The 21938-nt window shown below is 50.4% G+C and overlaps 2 protein-coding genes across 4 annotated transcripts; one reads left to right on the top strand and one right to left on the bottom strand.

Moving 5' to 3' along the window:
* Window positions 1-26: 26 nt before the first annotated feature.
* Window positions 27-3126, bottom strand: Znf575 (zinc finger protein 575). 3 transcript variants are annotated; one of them, XM_050127109.1, is made up of 4 exons: window positions 2730-3126; window positions 1833-1935; window positions 1334-1479; window positions 27-724 (listed from the first exon to the last, which is right to left on the bottom strand). In XM_050127109.1, exons 3-4 carry the CDS (start codon window positions 1389-1391, stop codon window positions 87-89), a joined length of 696 nt encoding a protein of 231 aa, XP_049983066.1. In that variant the 5' UTR covers window positions 1392-1479; window positions 1833-1935; window positions 2730-3126; the 3' UTR covers window positions 27-86. The 3 variants fall into 3 exon arrangements, with proteins under 3 accessions (XP_049983066.1, XP_049983064.1, XP_049983065.1); XM_050127107.1 differs by lacking the exon at window positions 2730-3126 and adding an exon at window positions 2109-2490; XM_050127108.1 differs by lacking the exon at window positions 2730-3126 and adding an exon at window positions 2174-2490.
* Window positions 3127-8294: 5168 nt separating this feature from the next.
* On the top strand, window positions 8295-21938 carry Ethe1 (ETHE1 persulfide dioxygenase). The gene is made up of 7 exons (XM_050127104.1): window positions 8295-8547; window positions 8946-9090; window positions 9497-9645; window positions 19500-19629; window positions 20895-20984; window positions 21373-21489; window positions 21745-21938. The coding sequence occupies exons 1-7, from the start codon at window positions 8467-8469 to the stop codon at window positions 21795-21797; spliced, it is 765 nt and encodes a 254-aa protein (XP_049983061.1). The 5' UTR covers window positions 8295-8466; the 3' UTR covers window positions 21798-21938.

Here is a 21938-nt window from a genome sequence, read left to right as displayed (position 1 = left end):
AGGAAAGTCCACACATAAAACAGGGCTTAGAAATTCAGGTCTTTATTGACACGTGGCGGAGGCAGATGGGCGGCTGGACCAACAGCTCACTCCCTCTCTCCCTGGCCCTCGGACTGGTGGTGGCTGCGTTGATGAACCAATAGGAGGCGTCTCTGACCAAAGGCCTGGTCACAGCTGGAGCATCGGTGGTGGCCAGTGGTCTGGCTGCTGGGCGCAGTGGGGGGTTCGTGACATAGGCGGTGAGCCGCCAGTTTGGAGGGAAACGAGAACGCTTTGGGGCAGTGTGGACAAGGGTAGGGGCGGGCGTCGGTGGCGTGGTGCGTGTGGCGGTGGGCCGCCAGTTTGGAGGGGTAGCAGAAGGACTTGGGGCAATCGGGGCATGGGTAGGGGCGGGCGGGAGCGTGGGTCCAAAGATGCGCCGCCAGCTTGGAGCGGTGGCCGAAGGCCTTGGGGCAGTGCGGGCAGGAGTGCGGGCGAGCTCCGCTGTGCGTGAGGCGGTGCGCGGCCAGCTTGGACGGGTAGGAGAAGGCCTTGGGGCAGTCGGGGCACGGGTGCGGGCGGGTGCCGCCGTGCGCTAGCCGGTGCGTGGCCAGCTTGGATGGGTATGAGAAAGCCTTGGGGCAGTCCGGACAGCGGTGCGGGCGCTGGGGTGGGGGCCGCCGGCGGGGCGGGGAGGGCACGCTCCCAGATGCGGCGGGCTGGCTGGGCAAGTCCTGGTGGGGGACTAGGGGACGTGAGAGCTGGTTAGCTTCTACTAGTAGGCACGCCCCGGGCCCAGGCCAGGCTCTGCCTCCCCTCTCCACTCTCTCTGAAACAGGGCCTCACTATGCAGCCCTGGCTGTCCTGGAAAACTCTCTGTAGACCAAATTGGCCCCAATCTCAGAGATCTCCCTGTCTCTGCCTCCTGAGTGCTGAGATTAGGGACCTGAGTTACCATGCTGGGCTCTGCCATTTCTTAATACCAGAGGGGCATCTCAAAGTGTCTGAGCAGGCAAGTGTCACAATGGTGTCCCATTAAGGATCACATCTGTTTGCCCTCACACCCCACGTTCTATCTCAAAGACTTGTCAATTCTGGTCCTGAAACCTAGTAAAAGTATTCATTTCCAGTTCTACCCATAATCCCACATTATCCCCTATGCATCTCCTGTAGTTTCCTGAGCCCCAGCAAATGGAAGGTCCAGCCAGATTGGCGGGTGAGGGTAAGATCCTTTGCAACCTGTTGCGCGTGAGCGCGGGGCAGGTGTGTGGGTAATTCCGAATGGTTCTAACAGGTTCTTCTCAGCTGTCAATCCTGGGGAATGATCCCTATGTACAACTCGAGCTGCTCTCACCTCCCTTGGTCACCGGGTCCTGGCAAGTGGCCTCGGATTTCACATTTCCACCCAGCATCTTGCTGGCAGAGGAACCCAGGGGTAGCAGTTAAGAGGGTAGGAGTGACGCCGGTGATTACCAAATTCACAGAGACAGTGGTGGGGGCCTAAAATTAGAAAGTCAGTTAGGACCTGGGTTTTGATTAAGTCTGATCTTGATTCAAACGAGCAGCCGGGCTGGAAGTCGGAAACTAAGCGCACCCTGGGAGGAGATATGCAAATCAAACCAAGAGATCATTTCTTTGCTGGGTGGGGATTGGAGGCTATTTTGGAGTGGGCGGGGCCTCTAAACCTGAGAGGGGAGGGGCTATGCAAAAGGTATCACAGCAGTCAGTGGCCGTGCCTTCCAAGCCCAGGGGCGGGTCTTTGAGCTCCGTGGGCGTGCCTTTGGCCACACTGTCCCAGAGGTGGGCCCTCTGAGTGCAGTGGCAGGGATTTCAAGTGGAAAAGGGGGCTTTACCCTGCATTTAGTCTCAGTCCATGGAGGCTGTGTCCACCCTGTCCTTCTGGTCGCTAAATCGCATCCCTGGTGTAGAACTGGAAACCTCGAAGGATAGGGAGACCTGGAGAAAAAGACGAAAAGAATGGACTTTTCACTGGAGGGAGTTCCAAGCATCTGGCATCGCATGCACTCAAGAACCAGGGCATCCGGACCTAAGTCTACCGTCCGCGGGGTCCCGGTGTCCAACCCCCAATCTATTTCCAGGGGACCAGGACCTTGCCCTGCCCTCCTCACCTGCAGCCTCTCCCCAGGGGTGGGGCTCCGGAACCCTCCCGTCTCGGCTAACCCTTGAGTGCTACCTTGCAACCCTCGGATCTGCACCGCCCTGTGAGCGCCGGGAGACGCCGCCCGAGGGAAGGAGAGAGGGAAAGAAGGAGCCCCGGCAAGCCGCGGGGCCCAACCTCACTTTCATCCCCTCCTCCCATCCGGGGCTGGAGGGGGCGTCGGCACGCATGCGCAGTCACAGCCGGCTAGAGGTTGCAGCCGGGAAGACACGGTGGAAGGAGGAGGTGGATGTACCACCCAGCTGGCAAGTTCGTGAGCAAGCGCGAAGCTATCGGCCAAAGAACCCTAGGAAAGTACACAGCTGGGACGGTGTAAGGCCTACGGTGGCGAACTGCATACACAACCCTCCGTGTTTTTTTTTTTTTGTTGTTGTTGTTTGGTTTTTTTTTTGAGACGGGTCTCGAGTAGCCCAGGCTAGCCTCGAACTCCATACATAACCGAGAATGACCTTGAACTAGTGACCCTCAAATCTTTGCCTCCCAAGTGCTGAGACAGACGGGCACAGCCACGCCCTGCTTCTTTTTGTTAATGTCCCTGTTATTTACTTTCAAGTTTATTACATTTACTTACTATGTGGAGGTGTTTGAGTGTGGAGGTCAGAGGACAACTTGTGGGACTCAGGTTTTATTTTTCACCATGTGGGTCCCAGGGATCGAATTCAGGTCTTCAGGCTTGACTGCAGCTGCCTTTTACCAATTGAGCTGTCTCTCTGGCCTCGTATTGAGAATTCCATAGACAGTCTGAGCTCAACTTCTGGGAGCAGTTTCAAAAGCTCCGGGTCTATTTGATTCCACTCCTCCAAGTGTTTACAGAAAGTCTGGCTATTTCTTCCAGAAAGGGCAGGGGGCAGGACTCTTGGCTCAATGAGCTGGCTGACACCCAAAAGTATTTGCATAGAACTTTAGGCACCCTTCACCACTGGGTGACTAGAGCCACGCCCAGCATCTGGTGCCGCTTGCCTCCCTTCCCTAACCTGGGTGGTCCAGGAGTGCCAGGCCAAGGGTGACACGGAGTGCCTGGCCTTCTTCCAGGCAGTGACTGTGAGGTGCTCATAAAAGTCCTCCGCACTGTTGTGCCTTCGACCGTGTAACCCACAGGGTCTGGCCAGTCCAGGGAGTCACAGGAGGTATTTGTCGGGGCGGAGTAACTGCTTTGGACTGGAATCTGGCACTTTCTAATTATATGACCATTAGTAACTTCACATTTCTGGATCTCAGTGTCTTCATCTAGGAATTTGAGGTCTCTTGGTACTGAATTATCAATGGGAAGTGTTTACAAATCCTAACTGTCCAATCAGTGTCTTTTTTTTTTTTTGTGGTTGTTGTCGTCTTTTTTTCTTTTGGTTTTTTTTTTGTTTGTTTGTTTTGTTTTTTAGATAGGGCCTCTCTACGTAGCTCTGGCTGTCATGGAACTTACTCAGTAGACCAGGCTGGCCTTAAACTCAGGGAGATCCACCTGACTCTGCCTCCATAGTACTAGGATTAAAGATCTGAGAGGCCAGAGAAATGACTCAGCAGTTAAGAGCACTGCCTATTCCTCCAGAGGACCGGGGTTCAATTCCCAGCACCCACATGTCAGTTTATAGCTGCCTGTAACTCTACCTCCAGGGGATCTGACACCCTCACACAGACATACATGCAGGCAAAAATACCAATGCACATAAAAATGAATAAATCATTTAAAAAATACATGACAATATTAAACTCTCCCCTCCACTCCTTTGTCATCTCCGCCCTTCCCCACTGCCCCACTGTGTACCCGTGTTCTAGAATATACATTAAGATTGACAGATTACCCGTCTTGTTTGTCTGAGGCAAGAACAGCGCTTTCCACATAATGTTTACACATTTGCCTTGTGTAGATAACCAACGGGAAGCTTTCCTACTGAGGGAATGGTGGGGGAAAGTAGAAGTCAGGGTCAAAGGGCTTAGGAAGGAATCCAGACACAGTGAGGAAGCAGGGCAGGGATTTAAACAGTAGAAGGAGGGTTGGGAGTGCGACTCAGTGGTAGAGCCCCTGCCTAGAATCCCCCAGTGAGGGGCTGGGGGTGTGGCTCAGGTAGAATTTAGCAGAGTGTGGCAGGCCAGGGACAGGGATCCAAAGTCCTGCTAAAGCAGCAGGGATGGTTGGGCTCTTCAGCTAGGCCTAAGGGGACTGATTTCCGGGCCCCTGTCTCTCCTGGGCTTCCGCAATCCTAGTACCTCCTGACTGTGTGCACTGTGTCCCTCTCCAGTTGGCCTGGTGACTCTCTTCTGAGTCATAGCTTCTTCAAGCCTGGGCTAGGCAAGTGAGGGACTTCAGGGGTGTCTGGGAGGCTGAGCAGCATTTCCTGCCTCTTCCTCTTGGGCTACCTCTTCTCCCCCCTCCCTGGTTCCATATTACTTCCCTCTCTGCTTGCCTCTGTTTATCCAGCTCACACGATCTTGTGTTTTTGAGACAGAGTCTCACATTGTCACCAAGCTGACCTCAGAATCAATACAAAGCTGGGCATGGTGGCCCATGTCTTTAATTCCAGCACTCGGGAGGTAGAGGCAGGTGGATCTCTGTGAGTTTGTGGCCAGCTTGGTCTACAGAGTGAGTTCCAGGTCATCCGAAACTATATACAGAGAGAATTTGTCTCAAAAACAAACAATAACAAAATTTCATGGTCATCCCACCTTTGAGTCCCGCTTGCAGGGATTATGGGCATCAGCTACCATGCCTGGCTTTTCACAATCTTCTGCAGTCAATTGTACCTGTACAGCTCTATTTCTTTTTTGCTGTTGTTTTATTTTGTTTTGAGACAGGGTTTCTCTGTGTAGCTCTGGCTGTCCTGGAACTCACTTTGTAGATCAGGCTGGCCTCAAACTCACTGAGATCCGCCTGCCTCTGCCTCCCAAGTGCTGGGATTAAGGGCATGTGCCACCATCGCCTGGCCTGGACATGTCTGTATTTCATTGTTAAATATCCCATGGTCCTTCCCTCTGTTCTTTCACAATGCCTCTCGGTAGCCCCCTGGCTCCCTTCTTCATGTCCCATTCAAATTTCTAAGCATAGCCATGTCTCCAAGTGATTTTCGGAGTCTCTTCTGTGATGAAAGCCCCCAGAGATGCCAAGGACTTCAGCAATGGTGGTTTTAATTTTTGGGTGCGGGGTGTATTTGTTTCGTACCAAAAGTGTGGAGGTCGGAAGATAGCATGGGAAACTTGGCCCTTCTTCCGCTGGGGAGGGGCGGGGCGGAGCGGGGGCGCTCAGGATTGAACTTGGGCTCTCTGGCTTGGAGGCAAACACTTTTACCTGCAGAGCTGTCTCAAAGTTCCAAACTTGCCTTTTATTGCCTGGAAGCTTGAGGGAGAAAAACACAGTGGGACCCCTAGGGCTGGTTCCTTAATCGGAGAGAGGGAGACAGAAGATTTGGAAAATGTGGCTTTTATGTAACAATTTTGTTAAACAGGGAGTGTAGGGTCAAAGCAAAGTACGCTGTGTAAAGCTGGGAACAGTCTCAAGTCCAAAAGAAACAAAAGACCAACTGTGGTGCCTATTAGCATAGCAAAGCTCCTGCTGGCCTCCAGGCTCGCTCAGCACCACCAGAACCTGAGAGTTCCTCTCACCCCGCCCCTTACCCCATACTCCTCCATCTCACGGGGCCTCCCTCAGCCAGCTCCTCCTTTCCCTTATAACCCTACTGTTCCGTCAGGCATTCCTGCTCTCTTCATCTCCTTTGCCCACACTCTCCTGGTCTACCTCTCTCGCCAACCCAACCCCATCCCCACCCCGTGACCAAGTCCAGTCCGCTGGTCATGTTCAGGGTACGACTTTGTCTCCCTGCTCTGGACTCTTCCAGATGCCCCTAGCTGTGCTTTTCCCTCATATCTATAATAAAAACCTTCCCCTCAACCTTGGAGCCGGTCATATACTTAGTTTATACCAACAGGTCTTGCTGTGAGCTGCCCAGCGGGGTTGGCACGGGGAGAACTGCAGGGTTAGGAGATAAGGATGGACTGTTGCTGCTGATTCTCTCAGAATACAAACTGCGGTGTGACTGAGGTCCACTGGAATGGAGGATTTTTTTTTTTTTTCCGAGACAGGGTTTCTCTGTGGTTTTGGAGCCTGTCCTGGAACTAGCTCTTGTAGACCAGGCTGGTCTCGAACTCACAGAGATCCGCCTGCCTCTGCCTCCCTAGTGCTGGGATTAAAGGCGTGCGCCACCACCACCCCGGCTGGAATGGAGGATTTGGTTTTTCTTCTTGAGCTGGGGATAGAAACCAGGGCCTTATGTATGGTAGACAAGGGCTCTATGGCTAAGCCACACCCTTCACCCTTAGCCCAGGAGTATGTCCATTATCAATAGGATTCCAAGAGCAAAATGTTTTATAGTCTGTGCACTAAGATAATGCAATTTATTGGCTTTGTGAGTTTGTTTTTGAGACAAGGTTTAGTGGGTAGATGTGCTGGCTAGTTCTATGTCAACTTGACACAATTCCGTCATCCAAGAGGAGGGAACCTCAATGGAGAAAATGCCTCTGTAAGAGCAGGCTATACACAAGTCTGTAGGGTGTTTTCTTAGTGACTGGTGGGGGAGGACCCAGACCATGGTGGGTGGGGCCTCCCTGGGCTGGTGGTCTTGGGTTTTATAAGAAAGTAGGCTGAGCAAGCCAGTGAGCAGCATCCTCCATGACCTCTGCACCAGCCTCCAGCTTCTTGCCCTGTTTGAGTTCTTGTCCTGACTTCCTTCAATGATGGGCTATGATGTGGAAGTGTGAGCCAAATCAGCCCTTTCCTTCCCCAACCTGCTCTTGGTCATGGTGCTCCTTTGCAGCTATAATAACCCTGACTGGGCAGGCCTAGCTGGTCTAACTCAGCAATCCTCAGAATGCTGGGATTAGAGGCCTGCGTCACAACACCCAGCTATCTCTGCATCCTTGGTATAAGTGGTCAGTAAGTTCTCAGTCTTCAACTCCCAAAGAAGACAAATGACCCTCACAGTGAACTTGCAAGATACAACACAAAGCAGGTGCCTGTGTGCACGGAGATGTTTGTGAGAGGAAGAAACAGAACAGTCAAACAACAACAAACAAACCCCGTTAGCCAGGTGTGGTGTCACACACCTGTAATGTCAGCATTTGGGAAGTGAAGGTGTGTGTGTGTGTGTGTGTGCACAGAGAAGTTCAAAGTCATTCTGATTTTATGTGGCACTTCAAATCCAGCCTAGGCTACAAAGGCCCAGTCTAAAAATAACGAGAGAGAGAACAAAAGGAGGAGAAAGAAATAAAGAAGGAAAACAATAACTATTTCTGACAAAGAGACTAAAGTTGCTTAAATAACCTTTATGAGGGGCTTTCAGATGGCTCAGTTGCTAAGCAACCATTGCTAGAAGCCTGAGTTTGGTCCCTGGAACCCATGTAAAGGTAGAAAGGGGGGGGAACCAACCCAACAAAGTTGTTCTCTGACTGCTATGTGCACATGGAATTCTTTTGAAAAAGAAATTTTTAAATATTTAAAAGATTTTTTTTTGGGCTGGAGAGATGGTTCCTCAGTTAAGAGCATTTAGAGGACCCAAATTCTATTTCTAGCCCGACATTGTACGCAGCCTCCTGTAGTCCCAGCTCCAGGGGATTGGCACAGGTTCTCACCTGTGCCCCCACCAAACAGATACACACATAATTAGAAATAATTTTTTAAAATCTTAATTTTTGTTGTTGTTCTTGGAAGGTTTAGGCAGGATTGCCACAAGTCTGTGGTCAGCCTGGACTATATGGAAAGGCCCTGTCTCTGCCTGATGTGGTGGAACACCCCGTTAATTCCAGCACTCAGAAGGCAGAGGCGGGAGATCTCTGAGTTCAAGGCCAGCCTGGTCTACAGAGCAAGTTCTAGGATAGCCAGGGCTATGTGATGAAAAACCAAACAAACAAAAAAGCAAAATAAAATAAAAATAAACCAAACCAAACGATGAAACAAAACAGAGTTGTAATCAGGCACTTATCCAACAGTTCCTCAAAATGCCGGTGACACTGACTTTCAATTTTTTTTTTTCTTTTCACAGGATGACTAGCTGACCACGTGTTTTTCTGGAAAATGTTCCATGTCTCCAAGTGTCTGGAGGCTTTCTACTTCTCTCCCTGTTTCTACAGCAGTATCCCCGATGTCCTGAGTCTCTGATCTCTTTTCAGCCTGTTTCAGGGTCTCCCCTTTGCGGGCGCTTTTTCCTGGGTCATCTGCGGTTCCTTTAAGACAGGCCCCGCCCCGCCCCGCCCTCCCGGGTCAGCCCCGGTGCGTGGGGCTTAGGCGGGGAGACTGCTGGGCTCAGTGCAGAGCCGGCCCGGGCACGATGGCGAGCGCGGCTCTCAGGGTCGCCGTGCGACGGCTGAGCCAGCGAAGCTCATCCAGGGCTCCGGTCCTCCTGCGGCAGGTGCGGCGGGGCGAATGACCGAGCGGTCCCGGGTCCGGGGTGGCGGGTGGGGTGGGACTTCTCTGTTCTTTAAAGGAGATTTGGGGGGTGGGGGCCCATCTCGCCTGATTGTTGCAAAAAAGGGGTCCCGATCCCTTAAAGGTGAGTGATCAGGGGTACCCTGAGCTTGGGGCCGAGTTCTGGGTCCATTACCAGAGGAGGGCGGGGTCCTTGATTAGGGGCGTGTTGGAAGATGAAATTCCTTGGTTCCGGTGGAGGGAGCTGACTCCTGATCCCTGGGCAAAGAGGGGTGGGGTTGCTGCATCCTAGGAAGATGATAGAGGGGAGGCCTGGATTCTTGGGTCCCCAGGCATGGGAATCAGGTCCTAGAACTCTCTCCGGTACCCCACCCCTCCCAGATGTTTGAGCCCAAGAGTTGCACCTACACCTACCTTCTGGGTGACCCGGAGTCTCGAGAGGCCCTTCTGATCGACCCTGTTCTGGAGACGGCTCAACGGGATGCTCAGCTGGTTAAGGAGTTGGGACTGAAGCTGCTCTACGCCGGTTAGTCTGTGGACCAAACTTGGGCGGGTGAGAGGCGGGGCCACGGAGAAAGTGAGCTGGGGAAACGGGAGGCTGTTTGGGGGCCTGGTCTGGGGGAAGGGCTGGAGTCTGGACCCCTGGATGAGGGAGGAGTTTGGGGGGTTAGACCCCAGGATCTGAAGGAAGAGAGTGGGGCCTGGACCCCTGGATCTGAGGAAGGAAAACTGGACCTGGACCCTGGGTCTGAGGGAGGAGGGTTGGGGTCTGGACCGCAGAGTGGGAGGGGGGAGGGCTGAGGTTTGGAACACAGTGTCTGATTAGGGAGACTGGGTCTGAGGGAGGAAGACTAGGGTCGGCCTCCTTGAGTCTGAGGGTTGAATGCTGTGGGCCGGCAACATTCAGTTTGCTCTGCCTTCTTCTCTCCTAGTGAATACCCACTGCCATGCTGATCACATCACCGGTTCAGGGGCTCTCCGGTCCCTGCTCCCCGGCTGCCAGTCGGTCATTTCCCGCCTCAGTGGAGCCCAGGCTGACGTGCACATTGAGGAAGGTGATTCCATCCGCTTCGGAAGCTTTGTGAGTTGGTCTTAGGGAGAAGGTGTTGGCTTGAATCCCTTAGGCTTGGGAGGGGCTGCTGGGTCCGAGGGAAGAGGGCTCAGTGGACGTAGGCACCGATTTTTCAGCTCTGCTGTCTGTGTAAAGTACCATAAACTCAGGTGAGGCACTGGGGCAGGAGGCTGTGTAGGCAGGCGTGCCTCTGGCCAATCCCCCTAAGTCAACAGCGTGGAAGTTTTCTGAGGCCTTGGGGCAGGTTCTTTGACCTGGATATTTCCATAAAAGCTGATTGGGGTTTGGCTTTGAGGAAGGAGCATCCTCTTGTCCAGCAATAGGTCTGGGGTGGGTCTTGGGAGGTACCCAGGACTACTAAAGGTGGCACTCACTAGCATGGTGGTATAAATTTGGGGTCAACCTGGGTTCCTCCTTAAATGTTGGCCTTGAAGCCTCACCCTAGCCACAGCCCTATTGCCTCACCCAGTAGAGGCCTGAAGGTTCTCTCCCTCTCTCTCTCTCTCTCTCTCTCTCTCTCTCTCTGTCAGCTACATGCTTAACCAGTTGGTTTCCGGCCAGCTTTGCCACCCAGGGCACCATGGACTGGGTGGAGGGTTGTACCCAGAGGGAGGAAACAGGTGATTGGGATTGCCAAAGATGTAGTTTGGCTGACCCAGGGGACAGAATGTCTGGTGCTAGCTTGAGGTCCCGGCCTCTGGGTTGATGGTCTTGTGGAATGGGGACAGTTTCTTTGGAGGCAGTTGGCTGAAATGAGGGCCGTGTGTGGTGTGGAGAGGGTGTAACTGCCGAAGAGACTTTGATTTCACCCGTGTATTTGGAAGTGGATGAAAGATACATTGCTTATTTGTGTCAGCGGTACTAGTTAGAGAGTAACAAGTGTCTCTGGGGTGGGGCGGGGTGTTGAAGGTAAGGACGGGGGCTGTGTCAATAGGAGCTCTTAGGGGCCGGATAGATGGCTTTGTAGAGAAGAGCACTTGCTGCTCTTCCAGAGGACCCAAGTTGGGTTCCCAGTTCCCAGTTCAGACTGGTCAAAACTCGAGTCCAGGAGGACCGGTGTCCTTGTCTGGCACAGAACCACACTCAGACACACACATAAATAAATGACTGTTTAAAATCTTAAAAACAAGCCAGTCATAGTGGCGCATGCCTTTAACCCCAGCACTCGGGAGGCAGAGGCTGAGGCAGGTAGATCATCTCTGTGAGTTCGAGGCCAGCCTGGTCTACTGAGAGAGTTCCAGGACAGCCAAGGCTACACAGTGAGAATAAAATAAATCTTAAAAAAAAAAAAAAAACCCAAACCCTTAAAATGGGTGTAATGAGCACACACCTGTAATCCTAGTGTTTGGGAGCTGTAGAGAGGAAAATCTGAAGTTCAAGGTCACCCTCAGCTAGTCAGGGCTACACAGGACCCTGCATCTCACCCCCCCCCCCAAAAAAAAGCTGCCATGCTTGCGCATACTTTCAATCTGAATAGTCAGAGACAGGAAGATTTACGGCCAGCCTGGTCCATGGGAGACCCACTCTCAAAACAAGAAAACAAAACAAAACGATAAATGGAGAGAGAGGCCCTTCTGAGTTTGGTGAACGATGGAAGGGCTTAGCTGCGTTTGGCTCCCATGTTTATCTTTCCTTTACTGCATGTTATTGATATAATCCAGATGCCATATGATTCACCCATCGGAAGGCCCTAAGTCAATCACTGGTAGTGCATTCGTAGAAGGCTGTGTTCATAGCTGCACGTCATTTTAGGATGTTCTTATGACTCTTATCAAGGTATCACCCGAAGCCGCCCTCTTCTCCTTCCCAGCCTTGGATAAATCTTTCCTTCTTTTTTTATATTGCTCTGTAGCCTAGGCTGGCCTTGAACTTGTCATTTCTCCTGCCTCAACCCTTCGGTTGTTAGGATTGGCTGTATCACAACACCCAACCTTTAGGCAACATTTCCCCCCAGTACAGAGAATAAAACCTAGGGTCTGATTCTTGCTAGGGAAACACTCTACTCCTGTCCTCCACCCTCACTGGGGGATTCTAGGCAAGCGCTCTACCATTGAGCCATACCCCAGTCTTTTTATTTTGAGAGAAGGAACTTTCCCAAGTTGACCTTAAACTCACTCCACACACCAGGCAGGCCTTGAACTGATCCTCCGCACCGCCCCCCCCCCACCTCCCTAGTTGCTACAACTTCAGATATTTATGCCATTATGCTTGACTGGTAAATTGTTTTTATTCTCTTTTATTGTCCTTTCTATCTGCCTGAAGTTTCCTGTCTGGGTATCACATAGAACTTGTGGTCTTTCAGGCTGGCTTCTGAAGGTTTTCAGTGTGTTGTCAGGGCTCATTCATGTCCAGGCCCCCGTTGGTACTTCATTCTCTTGATTGTTGAACAACAGTCTGGCACAGGATGGACCTACCATATTTTACTCATCCCCTGGTCAGGCGATGGCCATTCCACTTTGGGGCCGTTGAGGGGGTGCTACTGCCAGGGTTCTTGGGGTCCAGTTGCAGTGCTGCCTGCACTATGTGAAGGTTCCAGGACCCCTCAGCTGTGTCAACGCCAGTTAGTGTGGGTCTTACTAGGCATAAATTCTTTACAGATCTTATGGGTCTGTTTTTCCTGACTCTTACGTTTTCTGCCCTCTTTAAAAGTTGAATTATAGCCAGGTGGTGGTGGTAGACACCTTTAATCCCAGCATTCCCCGGACACAGATGGAGCTCTGTGAGTTCGAGGCCAGACTAGTCTATAGAGCGAGCTCCTAGACAGCTGGGACTGTTATATAGAGAAACCTTGTCTTGGGGGAAAAAAAGAGTTGAATTATAGCTGGGAGTAGTGGTCCAAGCACTTGTGAGGTGGAGGCAGGACGATCAGGAGGATGAACTCAAGGCCAACCTGGGGCTCCACTCCCACAAACCGTCCTCTGACCCCGATGGCATGCACATTCCTTCACAACAATAATAAATAAAATGTAATAAAAACATTCAAAGAAAGACATGAGATTGTTTCCAGCTCTAAAACAAAACAACAAATGGTGTTATGTAAAATGAGGTAAAGTGTGAACACACTGTACTTGTACAAATTGCTTGTGTTCTTATATGTTTACTCTTGGGTTCCATATCCCTACACAGAGCATCCTCATGAACCCCACAGGCCTCTCTGCTCTTCCTGGCCGCCGATCCCTCTGCCCTGGGACCATCCTGACTTGCACAATCTCCAAGTTTCACTTGGCATTCAACTTTTGGGGAATTACAGGCCTGGTGATGCAATGTTCTAATCCTAGCTCGGGAGATGCAGAAAAGTCTTCATTTTGTGAGCAGCCTGAGCTACTAGCAAGTACCAGGCTTGCCTGTGCAGCAGAAAGTATCCCTTTCTCCAAACCAAAGATAAGAAGTACACAGAGTCTGTCTCCCTCCTTCCTCTTGTGTCTGCAGTTGTTTTTGTTATGGTTTGAGGCAAGTTAGCTCTGGCTAGCCTAGAATCCACTATTTAGTCCAGGCTAACCTCAAACTCACAGAGAGTCCTCTGCCTCTGCCTTCTGAATTTAAATTATTTATTTCTCATTGTTATATAGTCAGGCCTGGCCAACTTCTGTGAATGATTATGGTTAATCTAATCTCTACAGGCCACAGAGAATGCGTTCTGGTGACCTGCCTCTCTCGTGGTGTGTGAAAGCCGTTGGCACACACAAGATAGAAGTCTGGCTGTGAGTTCCAGAGCCTCACTTATGGCTCCTAAAATTTGAGTTTTAGAATGTTCCACCCCCTGATGTGACCCTAGTGGGCTTGGAACTCACAGAGATCTTCTTGTCTTAGCTTCCTTTGCCTGTGCTAAAAATCCATCCCTCCCTGCTTCTTCTCCTAACAGGGTCTCCTGTAGTAGTGTGGGCAGGCTGACTTTGGATTTGTTGTTGTATTGCCAGGATGGACCTTGAACTCCTGATGTAATCCTCCTGCCTTCACCTCCGCCTTGCTGGCCTCCCAGGCGTGACCATGCTTGCTGTTCTGGCCAAGAGTCCTCTCAGATCATAGGACTTAAAACAGGGCTTTCAGTCCAATTCGGTTCCCGCCCCCACAGCCACCCCCTGACTTGGATCCCATGGTTTGCTTATTCCTGCTCCCCTGGATGGCTATCCTTGGCTTCCATCACTGTAGGGTGGTGCTGATGTTCTTGTTTGCACAAGTCAGAAGTTGCACTCAGTTCCAAGGAATCGCCATGCTGAGTTACAGTGAGGACTTACCTTTAACCTAGTCAAACTGCCGGGTGCTGTCTGTCTCTTACAGTGCTGGGATGGAACCAGGGCCATAAACATTCTAGGCAGGTGCCCTACCACTGAACCACACCCCAGCCCCTCACTGGGGGATTCTAGGCAGATGCCCTACCACTGAAACACACCCCAGCCCCTCACTGGGGGATTCTACACAAGCATTGTATCTCTGAGCTACATCTTTAGTCTTCTTTCTTTAGTTGCTATCATTAGTCCTTTTAATTAAAATTTACATGATTTACTTATTGTGTGTATGTGCCGGGTTCATGTGTGGATGTCAGAGGACAGCCAACTCTTGGGACTCAGTTTTTTTTTTTCCTTTCATAGTGTAGATAATGGGGACTGAACTTAGGTCTTGGCAGCCATCTGCTGAGCCATCTTGTCTGCCTCCTATTTTTTTTTTTAAATTTATTAGTTTTATTTTATGTTTCTGTGTTTTGCGTGCATGTAAGCACACGGGCGTACATGCCCCCTTCCTGTGGAGGCCAGAAGAGGGCGTGGGATCCTCTGGAACTGGAGTTAAGGACAGGTGTAAGCCTTCATCTCGTTGCTGCGAACCAACCTTTGGTCCTATGCAAGAGCTCTTAACCACTGAGCCGTCTTAAATACCTTTTCTTTCACAAAATAAAGGAAATGTAGCTGATGGAGACACAGAGCCATTTGGCAACAGTGGAAAAAATGAGATTTGAGGGCATACGAACCGCAGAGGGCGCCAACACCACTTAGGACTTGAGAAGGCAGAAGGGGCCAGAGGACCTGGCGCCTGGAGCTGGCTGACCGCTAGGGGGCAGTGCAGGCTGCGTGAGCTGCGAGGCCAATGGTGCCTGGGAGAGTCTGGTTGTACATAATATCCTGTGTTTTATGCGTCCTGGAAAGAAAGAGGCATTGCTGATGGATGGATGGGTCAGGACGGCCTCTGGCCAGCTGTTGCTAGGCCAGCAGTATTCTTCCGGGATATTCTGCGCGGTTCATCAGTCAGCAAGTTTCACAAAGAGTGTGGGGGCTGTCCACGGAGCTAAGTCCCCAGCCTTACCATTATATTTTAAAATGACATTTTTAAAATGTGTGTGAGTGTTTTGCTTCCATGTATGTATGTCCTCCATCCACATGAGTGCCTGCCGAGGAGGCAGAAAAGGGTGTTGAATCCCCTGAAACTGGAATTATATATGTGTGGTTGAAAGCCGTCATGAGTGGTTCTGGAAATTGAACCTGGGTCCTCTGCAAGAGTATTCAGTGTTCTTAACTGCTGAGCTGTCTCCAGCCCCTACTTTTCATTTTGAGACAGAATCTCACTAAATTGCTCAGTCTGGCCTCGAACTCACTCAGCATTCCACATGAGCCTGTAATCCACCTGCTTTGGAGTGCTGAGATGATAAGGTTACAGCACTATGCCCAGTGTCTTATGTATTACTTTAAAAATTATAAAGTATATATTTATTTTGCTGAGTGGTAGTGGTGTACCCCTTTAATCCCAGCACTCAGGAGGCAGAGGCAGGCAGACTCTGCGTTTGAGGCTAGTCTGGTTTACAGAGTGAGTTACAGGACAGGCAGGTCTACACAGAGAAACCCCATCTCCAAAAGCAAAACAACAGCAACAAAAATTCTGAGACTGTTTGCCTATACATATGTATATGCATCGTGTGTATGTCTGGAGTTACAGGTGGGTGTCAGCCGCATTGTGGGTGCTGGGAAGTGAACCGGGGTCCTCCGGGAAGACAGGACTTGCTCTGAACTGCTGAGCCATCTCTCCAGCCCCTTTTTCTTGTTTTTACTGTAGAGCACCAGTTGTTTATCCATGAAGCAGTTTAATCTTTGTAGCATTTCAAGAGGCTGGGAACGACATTTATGTATATTTTGCAAATAATCAGATAGGCCCTAAGAGCTGATAGAATTGAGATTTGGAACTAGGCCATTGGCTTCCAACAATTTTGTTTTGTTTGTAACTATTTTGATCTATTTACATAAAACTCTAGAACAGCTGAGTTACAGAGTCATCAAGAGACACAGGAAGCAGGCCAGGGCTCGGCTGGGACAGGGTGGAGGAAGGGTTCATTTGAACGGGGTCCCAGGAAACCTTGGTAAGCAATAGGAATTATTGTCATTTGGTTGTCACGGTGGCCATGGGAACATCTTAAAAGACGTGGGAGATCTGTAATCCCAGCTGTTCTGCATGCTGAGGCAGAAGGGTTGCAAATTCAAGGCCTCTCTGGCCTACTCAGTAATTTTGAGGCTTCCTGGTTGCATGAGACTCTGTAAAAAGACAACTGAACAAATAAGTTAAGAGGGCTGAGGATATAGTTCAGTGGTAGAGCCCCTGCCTAGAATCCCCCAGTGAGGGGCTGGGGTGTGGCTCAGTGGTAAAGCCCCTGCCTAGAGTCCCCCAGTGAGAGCCTGGGGTGTGACTAGTGGTAGAACCTCATCCTAGACTCCCCCATTGAGGGCCTGGGATGTGGCTCAGTGGTAGAGCCCTTGCCTAGAATCTCTTAGTGAGGGCCTGGGGTGTGGCTCAGTGGTAGAGCCCCTACCTAGAATACCCCAGTGAGGGGCTGGGGTGTTGCTCAGTGAGTGGTAGAGCCCCTGCCTGGCAAAGTCAGGGCTCTGCATTCAGTTCTCAGCACCATTTCCCCGCCTACAAATAGTTGTGAAAAATGAATGTGTAGAAAATAGCTCTTGTAAATCACATGAGAGAATCACTCCATACTTATGGAAAACAATCGTGCCAGAACTATTCTAAGCATTCCAGTGCCTGGAGAAAAAGAAGAAAAGCATCCAAATGCCTTTTATGAGACTAGCCTAATTTTGACACAGCCACTCACGTGGGTGTTATTAACTGGACACCCGCAGCCCTGCAGCTCACCTGCAGGCTGTCTAGATGGAGTGGGGGCGGCATGCACATGCTACAGTTCCTATGTGGAGGTCAGAGGACAAGGTGTAGGAGTTAGCTTTCTTTCCACCTGGTGGATCCCAGGGATCAAACTCCGGTCGTCAGGCATGGCCGCAAGCCCCTTTATTCAGGGAGCCAGCTCGCTGCTCTCATTTGTAGATATTTCATTCTCAGAAGTTATTTGTCTTGTTTTGAGACAAAGTTCATGTAGCCCAGGCTGGCCCCTAATCCACCGTACAGTAGAGGGCGATCTTGAACCCTGGCTCCTAAGTGCTGGGTTTGTAGGCCTGAGCCACCATGCTGGACTTGTTCTTCCAAGTTTTATTACAGTGTACTTCCATGTTAAGTTCTTACCGTGTACTCCCATGTTGAATTCTTACCGTGTGCTCCCATGTTGAATTCTTACCGTGTGCTCCCATGTTGAATTCTTACCGTGTGCTCCCATGTTGAATTCTTACCGTGTACTCTTCCATGTTGTAGTCTTTGGCTGTTAATTTTCTGTCACTGTGTCAAAACGTCTATGACAAATATCATGAAAATACTTATTTTTAATTGTGTATATATGTGTATGAGTGTTTGTGTGTGCGCGCGCGCGTGTGCTCACGTGCTCACATATTAGGAAGTACTCATGTCAGGTACCCTTAGAGACCAGAAGAGGGTGTTAGTCCTCCTGGAACTGGGGTGTCAATGTGGTTGTATCGTAGTGTTACAGGTGGTTGACTTGGGTGCTCGCAATAGAACTCTGGTCCCAAGCAAGAGTGGTGTGATTCCATTTCTCCAGCTCCCAATGTAAACATAGATGTGGGCCAGTGAGGTGGCTCCGCGGGTAGGGGGTGCTTGCTGCCCACTCTGATGACAAGAGTTTACTCTGGGACCCACAGGGTGGAGTTCAAGAACCAGTGCCAGCCAATTGTCATCTGTCCAACAGTCACAAGCCATGGCATATATGCACACACACAGAGCCGTGCTCACATACAAGAACACATTGTGCACACTCACACACAGTGAATAAAGTACAATTTTAAATGTTTTTAAAAATAAGAAAGGACCTTTGCTCAGCATTTGCAAGGTCCAGTCTGCAAAGAGCTGGCTGTGAACCCAGGCTGGGGCAGGCCATCAAGACAGGGAGTCTGCATCAGGGAGCCAGGAAGAGAAAGAATCAGGGCCTAATGGTCCATTGTAGTAGGAGTCCCTGCTACATGCCCAAGCCACCACGCCTCTGCTGTGATGGCCTGAGACCCTTAGAAACTATCAGCCAACAGAAGAGAAGAGGGTGGCACATGCCTGTAATTCCCACACTTGGGAGGCCACGGCAGGAAGACCCATGAATTCAAAGCCAGCCTGGGCTACCTAGGAAGATCTTGTCTGAAAACACCACCAACAAAAGCAACAGATATAGTACACGTTCAGCTGGTAACTTTTTGTTTTACCAAGAGCACCGCTTTTTCCTTTCAGGCAGGGTCTCCCTCTGAGCTCAGGGAGCCTGGAACTTTGCAGCTTAGACTAGTTTCAAACTTGCGCTCCTTCTGCCTCAGTTTCCCTAGTAGTAGGATTATAGGCATCTGCTACCCAGCACAGGATCTCACTGTGGAAGTTGCTTTATAACCCGTCTTTTGCACCCATTGGATAGTAAACTTTATTTGTAACTATATCAAGCTTTTTTGAAATACCACCAAGTTTCTTTCCAACAACAGCACTCAGTTTTTATCATGTTCATTTTGCATATGCGTGCATGTACCATGGCATAAATATAGAGGTCAGAGGATAATTTGAGGGAGCCAGGTCTCTCCTACCATCATGTGATCCCGGGCTTAGAACTCAGGTCCTCAGGCTTGGCAGCACCTTTACCCACAGTCTTCTCCCCTGTCCATCAGCAAGCCTCTCAATGCTAATTTAGTCTTTGTTTTTCTGGTAGTGCTGCAGGCCCAACCCACAGCCTGTGTGTGCACAGCCTGCTGAGCTATATCCCCCAGCCTGGTGTTTATTTTTCTATTTTCTTATTGAGATGCATAATAATAATTCTCTTTTTTTGGTGCATGACCCCTGTGGTATAAGCCTGTTACAAATGCATGCCTCTGACTATCTTGGGAACCCATCTGGGGTATTTTTGTTCTTCAGAGCTTCAGTCTGGGTTGATGATGGGTCTCATTCAGCTGCCAAAACACTTGGCAAACAAAACAAAAAACCTACAAAGCCCTGGATTCCATCCAGCACTGTATATACTAAAGCCTGGTGGAGCATACCCGCAAGCTCAGAGCTGGGAGATGAAGGCAGGAAGTCTGGAAGATAAGGTCATCATTGATCTCATAGCAAGCTTGATTCCACCCTGGATACATCCTGTCAAAGAGAGGGAAGGAAGAAAGGAAAGGAAGGGAGGAAGGAAGGTAGGTAGGAAGGAAAGAAAGAAAGAAAGAAAGAAAGAAAGAAAGAAAGAAAGAAAGAAAGAAAGACTGATTCAAACTGATCTCTCCCCCAAGACAGGGTCCTGTCATGGCTCAGGCTGGCTGTGAACCTGTGAACCACATCAGTTCTTCCTGCCCCCACCTCCCGAGGACAGCTGTTTAACGTGTTTGCTACCACGCCCAGTCTTCAGATTAACTTTAAACCAAATGGTTGCTGTAGTCCTTTGTTCGGCTGTTTCCCTCAGGTGGATTGGGCTTTAGGGGGGACCGGTGAAGCTTGCTGGTGACTGTCTCTCTGCATTGCATCCCTGCCAGGCCTTGGAGACTCGGGCCAGCCCTGGCCACACCCCAGGCTGTGTTACCTTTGTCTTGGATGACCAGAGCATGGCCTTCACTGGAGATGCCCTACTGATCCGAGGGTGTGGACGAACAGACTTCCAACAAGGTGACCAACTCCTTTCTCCAGCTCAGTGTGTGTGCGTGTGTGAGAAGGTTAAGAATAGGATCTTTGAATGTTTGAGGCCAACTGGTCCTGGTTCCAGGACAGTCAGGGCTCTGTAGAGAGACCCTGTCTCAAAAAAAAAAAAAAAAATGCAGCCACAAGAATAAATGCATGAATGTGCCTCTGGGGCTGTGTAGCTCAGTGGGTAGATGCAATACTCATACTTCATCAGCTGGGAACAGCTGAGCTGTACTCTAAATCCTAGCACTCAGGAGGTGGAGGCAGAAGGATCGAGGGATCGAGAGTATAAGGTTGGGGCTGGAGAGATGGCCCATTGGTTAAGAGCACTGAGTGCTCTTCCAGAGGACCCGGGTTCAATTCCCAGCACCCATGAGGCAGCTAGCTCACAACTGTTTGTAACTCCAGTTCCAAGGAGACTGGAAACCCATGGCAAAATACTAATGCACATAAAATTAAAAAAAAAAAAAAAGAAAGTCTAAGGTCATTTTGGGTAACAGAGAACATGCGTGCTCACACACATACCCAAACACACACCAGTGTTGTTACTGTGTATTGTCTAATCATTAGGGGGCAGTGTAACTTTTGGGGTTTAGCTTTAGGCGGCAGTTAGATTGGCTTGTGACTCCTAACCTCCCTTTTACCTAGTCACTGAGGACTCAGAAATTTTTTGTATATCTGTGTGTGGTATATGTGCACTTGTGTGTGGCTGGGGGTGTGCTCATAGGCCAGGGCAGATGTCAGATGCCCTGTCTGTATGCTTCACCTTGTTTCCTTGAGGACCTGGGCTGGTCCCCCTGCCTCTGCTGCCTACAGAGCTGGGGTTACAGGAGCATGGCCCACACCCTGCTTTGGGTTCTGGGGATTTGAACTCCCGAAGCCTCCCTCCAGCCCAGGACTCAGCACTCTGTATCTAAATCCTAGAGTCACTCTTCCCCTTGTCCCCATGTCCACCTTGCTGGCCCAGAGCTCTTCCTTCACCTCCCCGGGGATGGCGTCACAACCCCTGGTACTTACCGAATCACAAATCATCCCTATGAATTTCTCACCGGTCATCGGTTCTTCATATATGGTGTACCACCCCCTAGAATGCCCTTCCTTCTCTGTGTCTCTGAAACACGGGCTTTCTGGAGATGAGGGAGAGGGTTTAGCCTTAATTCCTCCATCTTCCCTGTTCTTCTCCGAAAGAAGGGGGTCGGGGGCTCCTCTTGTCCCTCTGACTCTCTGACTTCCGAGTTTTCTTTCCTCAGGTTGTGCTAGGACTTTGTACCACTCTGTGCATGAAAAGATCTTCACGCTTCCAGGCAACTGTCTCATCTACCCGGCTCACGATTACCACGGTGAGGGCTTGCCAGAGGCCATGACAGGCCTCTGTCGCTTAACGCAGGGGAATTCCCTCTGCCTGTTGTCCTCATGTGGCACGGAGGCTACAGAACCCAGAAATTCCCGTGGCTCAGAAGATTATGTGCGTGGGCGTGATGTGTGGATGTAAAACAATAAGATACATCTGCAGGGCATACGTTTTCCTGGGACGTCCTCCTAGAGTGCGGGGAACTGTAGGAACTACATTTCCCATAGTGCCTGAAGAGAGGCGGGACAGTGTCGTAAAACCATTCAGGAAAGGGCCAGTTCGTCTCAGGCTTGGGTGGCCTCCTGGGAAATGTAGTTCTGAGTCGCCCAAGGTATTGGACCCTGGTTACTTTTCTTCCCCTCCCCTATGGCCGACAGGGCTCACAGTTTCTACTGTGGAGGAGGAACGGACTCTGAACCCACGGCTCACCCTCACCTGTGAGGAGTTTATTAAGGTCATGGACAACCTGAACTTGCCCAAGCCGCAGCAGATAGGTGAGTTTACCCAGGGTCTGAGGAAAGTGATTGGGGGTGTGAATCCGGAGGATCTGAGTGGGTAGGATCCTGAACTCCATGAACTGAGAGGAGGGCTGGGCCTGGACCCCTGGGTCTGAGGGAGGAGGCTGGGGTCTGAAGGGAAGGACTGAGGATTAGAACTGTAGTCCCTCAAAAGAGCCCTGAGCACTTCTGGGTCTCTGTGAGACATGAGTCATTCCTGTGTCTTCAGAATCATTTGAGGTTTCTTTTCAGACTTTGCTGTTCCAGCAAACATGCGCTGTGGGGTTCAGATGCCACCTTCCTGACTCATCCCAGCCAGCTGCTCATAATCGTTGCACTAGGTGGGTGAGAGGAGGGGCTTCACCCCAGAGCCTCTCTTCTCTCCTACCCCTATCTCACCGCTACTTGAGCTTCTTAAATAAACTTTACTTTGTTTTTGCCAGGAA

This window comes from Alexandromys fortis, unplaced genomic scaffold (assembly GCF_014885135.2).
Source record: "Alexandromys fortis isolate MF-2015 unplaced genomic scaffold, M_Fortis_MF-2015_v1.1 scaffold_262, whole genome shotgun sequence".
NCBI lineage: Eukaryota > Metazoa > Chordata > Mammalia > Rodentia > Cricetidae > Alexandromys > Alexandromys fortis.
The sequence above is the reverse complement of the archived record's forward strand: the minus strand, read 5'-3'. Positions and strand labels throughout refer to the sequence as shown.

Excerpts from the sequence above, each read along its gene's own strand:
- Znf575 (XM_050127109.1), bottom strand. The coding sequence starts at position 1,391 with ATGCTGGGTGGAAATGTGAAATCCGAGGCCACTTGCCAGGACCCGGTG. Across the intron at positions 725-1,333 it reads GGACCCGGTGACCAAGGGAG|TCCCCCACCAGGACTTGCCC; the intron begins GTGAGAGCAGCT and ends CACGTCCCCTAG.
- Ethe1 (XM_050127104.1), top strand. The coding sequence starts at position 8,467 with ATGGCGAGCGCGGCTCTCAGGGTCGCCGTGCGACGGCTGAGCCAGCGA. Across the intron at positions 19,630-20,894 it reads ACGAACAGACTTCCAACAAG|GTTGTGCTAGGACTTTGTAC; the intron begins GTGACCAACTCC and ends TTCTTTCCTCAG. Across the intron at positions 20,985-21,372 it reads CCCGGCTCACGATTACCACG|GGCTCACAGTTTCTACTGTG; the intron begins GTGAGGGCTTGC and ends TATGGCCGACAG.